This window comes from Chrysochloris asiatica, unplaced genomic scaffold (genome assembly GCF_000296735.1).
Source record: "Chrysochloris asiatica unplaced genomic scaffold, ChrAsi1.0 scaffold00219, whole genome shotgun sequence".
Classification (NCBI taxonomy): Eukaryota; Metazoa; Chordata; class Mammalia; order Afrosoricida; family Chrysochloridae; genus Chrysochloris; species Chrysochloris asiatica.
Window position 1 is genome coordinate 1,864,836 of NW_006408737.1, and position 10,247 is coordinate 1,875,082.

The 10,247-nt window shown below is 44.8% G+C and overlaps 1 protein-coding gene across 2 annotated transcripts in view; it reads right to left on the reverse strand.

The window, feature by feature from the left end:
* Nucleotides 1-9,619, reverse strand: part of SCUBE2 (signal peptide, CUB domain, EGF-like 2) — a 134,006-nt gene extending 124,387 nt beyond the window's left edge. For both annotated transcript variants that reach the window (XM_006872992.1, XM_006872991.1), the window contains exons 1-2: nucleotides 9,502-9,619; nucleotides 8,072-8,194 (exon numbers count right to left, since the gene is read on the reverse strand). In XM_006872992.1, coding sequence (XP_006873054.1) covers nucleotides 8,072-8,194; nucleotides 9,502-9,619 — 241 coding nt within the window. The remainder of the gene's footprint in view (nucleotides 1-8,071; nucleotides 8,195-9,501) is intronic.
* Between the last annotated feature and the right edge of the window lie 628 nt (nucleotides 9,620-10,247).

Sequence of the window (10,247 nt, forward strand, 5' to 3'; positions counted from 1 at the left end):
ATATATTCCACAAAAACAGTGTTCTAAATCCTACTTTGTTGAGAGTGACTGGGATCTTAAAAGTTCATGAGAGGTCATCTATGTTTCAACTATTGGTCTCTATCTAGAGCAAAGAAGAGTGAAGAAAATCAAAGATGCATAAAAACAAGGGACTAATAGAATACGGGAACCTCAGTCTCTCCAATCCTGAGACCAGAAAAACCACATAATGCCCAGCTACCACTACTGACTCTCTAAAAGGGATCACATTAGAAGGTCCTGGATAAAGTGGGAGAAAATGTGGAACTAAACTCAAAATGAAAAAATATCAGGCTTACTAGTTGGATTGAGACTGGTGAAACTTCCAAGAGGTCACCCTTCAGGTCTAAAAGTGAACTCAGCCTCATGGTGCAATTTTCAGCCAAATAATAGGTCTAGAAGGGGAACAATAACAATAGTGAGGTATGCACACCTTGAAATAATCCACCATTTGAGATCAAAAGGGCAGCATTTGCCTGAGGGCAAAGTTCACAAGGGTTAAAAAAAAGATGGCGCAATGGAAATGGAAATTGTAAGGAGGAAGTAGGATAAGTGATGTTATACTGTAGAGACTGAAATCAAAGACATGCAACGAGATCTGTATGAATTGTTGAATGGAAAACTGATTTGTTCTGTAGACCTTCACCCAATTCACACTAAAAAGTTTTGTGTTGTTTTTTAAGGACCACAGTCTTGGGAACCCTATGAGGCAGCTCTACTCTGTCCTGTAGGGTCACTATAAGTCGGAACAGACTCAAAAACAACAGAATTATGTACACAAAAGTGCTTTTAAAAGACTGTGGAAAAATGAAATTGCAAGATAATAGAATTTTTCCATATACTTTTGAAGCCCCCTCATATGCATGCATGCATATATGAATGAATGAATGAATGAATGAATGAGAAAAGACAGTTCTTACTTACAGAGGAATTCCAATTACCATACTTTTACACAAATATTGCATGCCAGTTTTCTACATTTGTTTGCCAATTGCATCTTCTACTTGTGAGGTATTTTCATAAATGCTATGCTAATTTTGTTTTACATGTTGCTGTAAGAAATAGAATAAGACACCTATGGAAGCAGTAGCTCAAAAGAGGGAACAAGTCCTTACAACAAGAATCATTCCCACCCCCAAAAAACACACAGAGTAGACACGGATGGGCAACTTGGACATTGGCTACCCAAAATGGGGGGTGGGGGAGCTAGACCCAGAGGGCCTGGAGGGAGGTAGAATCTCCAGTGAGTAGTATTCAATCTATCTAGGCAGGGCTGATGCAATGAAATGCAGACGGGTCTCTTGTGATACAATAGTGAATAATTATTATCAGGACTGATTGTAAAGGTAGACGTTTTATAGCAAGGAGGGGAGTGATTAACTTTTCAGTCTAGGAGCGGAGGTCCCTAGGACCATCAAGGGAGAAGAGCAGAGAGCGGGACCCTACCCAGAGAAGCAGTGATGCCTGAAATGGAGTCAGATATGATGATGTGGAGCGATGGAGCAGCTGGAGACTTTAGATCCAGAGAGGGAGAGTGACTTTGTGCTGAAGACCTGGGGGATACAGGGGAAGGATTGCAGGGTATACCCTTTGGTTGGTTGATGGATGATACATGGAGGGGATTGTAACCATGGCAATGAGACAATATATGATAGAATGAATGTAAAACTAATGTTCTCCCATGTAAACTATCACATAATTCACAATAAAGCATTTAAGAAAAAAAAAAGAAATAGGATAAGCACACTTACTAAAGTACCTGGGGTAGAGGGGAGGGAGTGGTTGCAAACAAATGCAAAAGGTATATTATTTAAGTAACAGACATAAAGGGAAAGAGTGAAATACAAATTTACCATTAGGGACACACCACAGTAATGGTCGTCACAGGCAAGATCCACAGATGGCTGCTAAAATCAGTGGATGAAGGTTTGAGGAGAAAAAGGATATTGGCATAGACTCCATGTATCTCCTTCCTCAAGATATGTATCTATTGCAAAGGGGGTGAAAATAGGAACTCTGAAATGGAGAACCCCAACAGACGCCATCTTAACCAAGTGATCAAGGTTAACATCACCTGTCATGGGACTTATTGACATTGTGTGTCCCTGAAGTGACTGAGTAAAATATTCTGTAGTGGTGGTGACTGACATGCCGATTTATAGCTACTTCATGTGTTCAATCACCATGGGACCAATAAACAACATTTTTATCAATGGAGAAAAGACTGAAGTTGTCAAGGACTTCATTTTTCTTGGATCAACTATCAACACTCATGGAAGCAGCAGTCAAGAAATCAAATGACATATTACATTAGGCAAATTTGCTGCACAAGACCATTTTAGAGTGTTGAAGAGCAAAGATGTCAACTTGAGGACTAAGGTGCGCCTGACCCAAGCCATGGTATTTTCAATAACCTCATATGCATGCAAAAGCTGGACAGTCAATAAGGAAGATCGTAGAAGAATTGATGCTTTTGAGTTACAGTGTTAGAGGAGAATACTGAAAGTACCATGGGCTGCCAAAAGAACCAATAGATCCGTTTTGGAAGAAGTGCAGCCAAAGTGCTCTTTGGAAGCCAAGATAGCCAAACTTCATCTCTCATACTTCGGACATATTGTCAGAAGGGGACCAGTTGCAGGAGGATATTATGTTTGGTAAGGTGGCGGGTCAGAGAAAAAGAGGAAGATGGATTGGCCAAGTGGCAGCATTGATGGATTCAAGCGTGGCAACAGTAATGAGGCTGGCCCAGGATCGGGCAGTGTTTTGTTCTGCTGTGCATAAGGTCAACTATGAGTGGGTATCAACTCGATGGCACCTAACAACAACAACATGTGTGCAAGGTAGAACTGCTTCATAGTTTTTGCCTTGCCAAAATGCATAATCTCAATTTTATGAGAAAAAAAAAGATAGTCTACCAAAAATTTGACCAGTACTCTTCAAATATGTCAGTCATGAAAGACAAGGAAAAGACTGAGGGACTGTAACCAATTAGGGGAGACACAATAACTAAATGTAATGTGGGAACTTGGATTGGATATGGAACAGAAAAAGCACATTAGGGGGAACTAGAGAAAGTTGAGTAAGGTCTGTAGTTATAGTGCTGTACCTATGTCAATTTCAAGGAGCCATTGTGGCACAGTGGTTAAAACACTTGAATGCTTACAGAAAGGTCAGAGGTACAAACCCACCACCTACTCTGAGGAAGAAAGATATGGCAGTCTGCTTTTATAAGCCTTAGAAACTATGGGATTGTTCTACACTGTCCTATAGGGCAGCTATGAATTGAAATGGGTTCAATAGCAATGGGGGTAATGTTAATTTCCTGGTGTTGATAACTGTACTGTGTTTATGTAAACTGTTAACATTAGGGTAAGATAGATGAAGGGACTCTGTGCTACTTTATAGCATTTTACTTGAATATTTTTCTTTAAAAGTATTTTTAAATAAAAAAAATTACGAAAAATACAGCTCCTTACACAAAGATCAAGTTCAGATTCATCCTCATTAAGTAAGTTTGGTTCAATTCCTTAAACTGAGTGATGAGAATACATAATGGGTACTAACCTTTAAAGGAGCTCTGGTAGTGTAGTGGTTACGAATCGGGCTGCGAACCTTAAGGTCAGCATTTTGAAATTACCAGCTGTTCCGTGGGAGAAAGATGGGCTTTCTGCTCCCGTAAAGATTTCCAGCCTCAGAAACCCTGTACAGGGTCGCTATGAGTCGGAACTGACTCCACGGCACATAACTACCACCACCACCACCATGTAAGATCCTCAAAGTCTGGGATACAGAAAAGACCAATGGTAATAAAGCATCATTTATCTATAGCCCATTCTGAATCACATTAAATTTTAAACTACTTATTCAGTAGCTTAAGCATTGTGTACAAATGCTTCCATTTCTCAGCATTTGTGCACAAGAATCTTTGTGGATAATAAAACTCTGGTCACTGTGGGAAAACCCACTTTTCATCCTTGAACTTAAACATAAATATGAACTTGTCAATGCTCATAGCACAAAGGAGATCATCGGTTGGGCCCAAAAGGCTGAAAAACTACTAGCCCCAAGAAACACAAATAAAGGGGTTATATCATGAAATAGCTATATGTTTTTAATCCTTGAAACCTTCATTTTCTCTCCTTTCTTTCTTAGAAGAAATCTACTAATTCTTGCTTCTTTTGCCAAGAAATCCAAACAAAACAGGAACATTCTTGCTTCTAGGTTTATAAATACTCTAAGTATTCAAAAGATCCAATCCTACTAGAGTTGTTAACTGTTCACTGTGACTACCTGTGAATAATGAAATAGGTTCTTTAAATTTCTATTTTATACAATTTTGTTACTGTCTTTTTATTACAACAATCACATATTGTTTTAAACAAACTTAAATGTATAAAGCAATAATGCCAGCCAATCATTCATTATTTTAAACTAAATAGTAGACTTTTTAACTATAAACTATAAACAATTCAATTTTATGTGTAATATATCAAACCCAAAAGCTTGGAGTAAAAAACTCTTGGAGCTTGTCATTCAACATCATTTACTAAATATGTTGTTGTTAAGTACCAGAGTCGGTTCTGACTCATAGCAACCCTGTATAGGTTTTCCAAGACTTCAAATATTTGCTGAAGCAGAAAGAAAGCCTCATCTTTCTCCCAAGAAGCAGCTGGACAGCTCAAACTGCAGACCTTGTGGTTCTTAATCCATGGCTGATCACATAGAGCTACCGCACTCCCACTAAATATGTACTGTATCTAAAAGAAATAGAGGGTGCCATTTCTGCCTCTAGAGAATATACAGTGACTAGAGGAGATTAAACACAGAAAGCAAATGTTTTTCCCTCAAACAGGATACTTACATGTGAATTCCAGTATTGCAAATAGGATATAACATGGAGAGGGTGTTGTACAGAGGAATGGGCAGACAGATGTTTCTCAAGGAGATGGCCCTTTAGCCTCCCATGACAGAGAGTAGAAAGAGAGAGATGACTGCCTGTCTCTGGGCTAAAATGAACTTGGAGAAACACACGGACTTCATAGATGAGCCATCAGCCCCACTGTTTGTAAATCTGACTAAGAGCACTCCTCTCTTGCTGGGAAAAGGAGGAACTGTGCTCCCCAGGCATAAAGGAGAGCTTCCTGAACGACTTCCCAGGCGGTGTCTTAAACTACCAGCAGACCCAGATTTATCCACTATAATCCCATCTGTTACTCACATTTGTTGTCTTCCCTTCCTTTTTAATAAAATTCCTTTTGAAAACCTATGTGTCTCAGCTAAGCTAAGAAGACAAGGAGACACTGTGACAAAGGCATCTGACCAGCTATCTGATCATCAATACATTTTATATCTAGATATTTCATTTGAGGGTTTGTCTCTTTGTTAGAGAGGGCCTTTGTCAAGGTGTTAGTTTTTAAGTCTATCTTACACATTCATTTATTCAAAAACAAGAGTGCTTGTTGAATATCTACCAGGTACCCTATGTAGGCGTCTGGTGTGGTGTTCTGGATTGCAAAGTCAGTTTGAACTGCAAGGTTAGTAATTCAAGCTCACCAGCTGCTACTTGGAGACTCTATACAGGGTCGCTATGGGTCAGAACGACTTAATGACACTTAACAAACACAACCAGGTACCACTGGACATTGCAGACTTTTCCAACACTAAGAATTTTAATTACTGAGCGGTCATAATATAAAACAGATTGGTTTGAAACATCATGATGTGAACACCAGACCATCAAATAGTACCAAAGATGTTTATTAAATGTTTTCCTCCTGATCTCAGAATGGTAAAGCATCTTTTTAAGTGTCTGGAAGGGACTTTATTACTCACTGGGTGTCATGGATTGAACTGGTTCCCCAAAAATATGTGTCAACTTGGCTGGACCATGATTCTCATTGGATTTGCAGTTATGTAATGATGTAATCATCCCCCATGTTGTACTCAGCCAATCAATTGCAAAGGGTGGGGTGCAATACCCTTATTCAGGTCATAATCCTGATTTGATGTCAGGGGAGTTTTCCTGAGGTGTGGCCTCTATCACCTTTTCTAAGACATGAAAGAAGAAAGAAGAAAGCAGAGAAGGAGAGACCTACCAACACAGAAAGAAGAGCTGGGAGTAGAGCAAGTCCTTTGGACCCATAGTCTCTCCTAAACCCAGGGGAAGATTGATGCCAAGACAGATGAAGATCTCCAAGGAACACCAGGCCCACAGATGCTGGAAGGAGACAAGAACCTTCCCCAAGAGCCAACAGAGAGACAAAGCCTTCCCCTAGAGCTGGCACTCTTTACTAGGACTTTTAACCTTCTCAACTATGAGAGTAGTGGTTACGAATTGGGCTGCGAACTGCAAGGTCAGCAGTTTGAAACTACTAACTGTTCTGCAGGAGAAAGATGAGGCATTCTACTCCCATAAAGATTTACAGCCTCAGAAACCCTGTACAGGGTCGCTATGAGGCGGAACCGACGCCACGGCACATAACCAACCAACAACCAAACTGTGAGAGAATAAATTTATGTTTGTTGAAGCCATTCACTTGTAGTATTGCTCTTATAACAATAAGAGCGTTATTGTTATAAGAGAATTAAGACACTAGGTTTACGAGTTTTGCAAGTATTCAAAAGTTATTTCCCACAGAGTTAAGTCCAAGTTATAAAGTTTCAAAGTTTTGAGAATGGGCTTACTGGTCAGAAAGAGAGTGGTGGAACCCAAGACTATTGCCTTCGGCCACCCTTCAGGTCTGGAACAGAACTCACCCTTCTGGTCAAATTTTCAAACAAGTGGTGGATAGGTGTATAGTGGGGACAACACTGTGAGGTATGCTCACCATGGAATGGTCAACCATTTGAGATCAAAAGGTCAACATTTACTTGGGACGAGTTTCAGAGGGGTTGGGAAGGACAGTAGAATGGAAATAGGAACCACGGTGAGGAACATGGGGTAACTATTATTACATGGAGGGGATTGCAGTCATTGAGATGAAACAAGTGTGTGATTTGTTAGATGTAAAACTGATGATCTGCTCTGTAAACCTTCACTCTCAATTACAATAAAAAGATTCAAAAAATAAATAAATAAATAGAAATTTCAGGGTAAAAGGCACCATGAACAAGCTTGTCAAGGAAGGGTTCAGAAGCAAGGATGGAGTTACAAAGATATCAGTTCAATGGGCCCTCATCAGGTTTAAACTTCTCCCTGCACTGGACAACTATAAATATCAGGCGCCCTTACCCAACTGAAGAGGAACTCCAGGAGGCTGGGTGAGTATGAGAAATGGAGACAGAGCTAGGGTGGAGAGCCGACTGCCCTTCATCTGCAGAATGTGATCCCAAGTCTCTTTCCTAATTCCCCTGAGTCTCAGTGTTCCCATCTGTAAAATGTGTGATGGAATTGGTGCAGAGATTCCTGAAAAGTCCTGCCAGCTCTGACCTGCCATGATTTCCATCCCCAGAAACAGTCTCCTTCTATGAGCGTCCAGTCAAAAGCCAGTTCTGAACTTAAGAGTCTGTAAAACTAATCCCCAGTGGCCCAGAACACAAAATGGCAGAATTCAGGCTTCAGGTTCCTAAATCTGAAACTCTAAGGACTTAAAATTTCATTCTGCACACATTATTCCAGGGTGAACATGAAGCTTCATGTAGCTCTATAGCTTGGCAGGTCATGTGACAAACAGCCCCAAGTCACAGACAAGACAGAGCGTCCACTGCAGCAGGAGAAGACAGGAGTTCAGCACCTAAGGTTCCAGGGCAAGGTTGCAAACTGCTCCCGGGAGGCACAGAATCAGCCCAGCTCTGGCAGGGGTGCTCCCTGGTCAATGTGCTATTTACTTTTCGCTCCCAAGAAACACTAAAGCATCCTTTTTTCTTTTCAAAAGCTACACATAAGGAACAATTCAAAGTCAGATAAACGTCTGGGGAAGGCTTGAAGTTCCTAGACCTCTATGATTCTGAAATAAAGCACAGGGGGTGAGTGCTGTGATGCTTCGAGGGGTTGAACTTTAACCAACATGAGTGGCCACTGTAAGGAGCTCATCAGTGGCCCCAAGTCACTTACCCTCACACTGCCTGCCCTCCCCCTGGTAGCCAGGCTTGCAGGAGCACTTGTAGGAGGTGGGTGTATTCTGACACAGGGCATTGAAATGGCAGTCATCCAGCCCTTGGGCACATTCATCCACATCTGCAAAAAAAGCACCACAAGATCCTGGTAACAAAACGCCTCAAACCTTGCATGAGCTGGCCTTGACCCCTTCCACATCCCACCCCACTTCACTCCTTGAAAGTCAAACTGCTTGAGAATTTCAGAGATGAACCACACTGTTTCCAGGCCCAACTTGTTCCCTCTGGCTGAAACACCACCATCCTCACCCACTGGCCTTCAAGACAGCTCAGAAAGCCTGCTGGGACTCCTAGTGGATGTGAAGTGTCCCCACCACAAGCTCCCATATGGGTCTCTTTTCTAGCACAGATCACCTGGGGTTGTCACTGCCTGTTTTCCTTCCTGTCTCCACAACAAGAAGGTGTCTTGACAACAAATTGAGTCTGTGTGTGTCATGCCAGGTCCAGTGCCTGGCACATGAACTGGCAATAAACACCGCCTGCTGAAGGAAGAAGAATAAACGGAGTTTGGGGTTGGGTGGAGGGGACCTGAAAACTGAGCAGCTGTCTGTCAGCTTTCTCAGGGCTTGGAGTAGAAACTCTGAGCAGACACCACCTGAGCCCTCAGACTGTGCAAAGAGGGATTGGTGTCTCCATCACACCCCCACCCACCACTGCCCACCCCTCTCAACCTGAAAAAGCAACCTTGGTAGAAGTATTTTCTGCGTTGACACCACTTCAGGATGTGAATTAAAAACAAAAGTTTTGAAAATATTACAAGTCCAGTCAGCGCAGAATGTCTTGGGTACTTATCTCCAGCTGCGGAAAACCCAGGCCTGTTGCTAAAAATGTGCTACTTAAGTGTACTCCCGGGCCGCGGATCTGTTCCGCTGATAGAAAGGCACTTGGAACTCCTAGAGCCGGCAAGAGAAGTTCCCCGTCCCGAAAGAAAGAGGCAAAGCTGCTGCCATGGTCTCACAGATGATGTACCCAGCCTGGACCCTCAGTTTCCCAATTTACACCTTGAGAAGCTGAGACCCCATACCCTCCTTACTGCTCCACCGGCCGACGAGAGTCTGACCAGCAAGCGCTCTCCGGGGACCCGGGGTGGCGGGAACTGTCATCAGCCCGGGTCCGAGGCCAGGCCGTGGGACGCAGGCCCTGGGCCTCTGGCTCAAGCGGTCGTGGCGCCTTGGCCTGGCAAATGAGTGGGATCCCCGGAGAACTGGGGCCACGCGGGGCTCTGGCCGCTAAGCGCCCCCAGCTCGGGACGACACTGCGAGGAACCCAGAGCAGTCCTTCCCGGTCCCGGCCCCGGCCCTGGTCCCGGCACCGGCCCCGCACGCCCCGCCACGCTGCGCCAGGTGCGCCCCACCGCTGGACACTCACCCTCTGGCGGCCCTGTGGCGCGCCCCCGGCCCGGAGGGACGGCCGCTGTCAGCAGCAGCGGCAGTAGCAGTAGCATTGCCCGGGCCACCCGGGGACAGCCGCGGCCCGTGACCCCCATGGATGGCTCGGCGTCTGCTGGCAGAGGCGGCGGAGCGCGGGCAATGAGCACAGCGGCGGCGGCGGCGGCGGCGGCTGCTCCGAGAGGTGTGTGCGGGCGCCCTGCCCGGCGCGCTCTGACACCCCCGGCCCGGCCCGGCCCGCCCTCGGAGCCCCGGCCTCATTTTCACACGGTCCTCCCTGGGTCGGGGAGGGCGGCGCGGGGGGGCAGTGACACCCCGCCCGGTCCCCTCCCTTCCCCCTCTTAGGCCCCGGCGGTGGGGGCGCGGCTGCGGAGGGCGGCTGTCAGCCTGGAGGGGACGCCCGCGTGCTGCCCCCTGCGCCAAACACGCTGCTCCCCGCACCCTCTTCCGCTCCCCACACCTCCTTTCCTCAGAGCCTCGGGGCTCTGCCTGTTTGCAGTGCCCTACAACTTGACCTAAGTCTCTCTTTTGAGGACAAACAGTCCTTCTAGCCTGAAATATTCGGTCAGAAAGCACCCAGAAAGCGCCCTGTGTACCTCAAATTTTTATATTCTTCAAGCCCCTAGGTCACCTGTGGGGCTCCCTTTCCATTTGAGGTGGGGTGTATAGGGATAGGGTGGGGTGATTTTTAAATACCCACACTTCTGACTCTCCCACAGAAGCTAG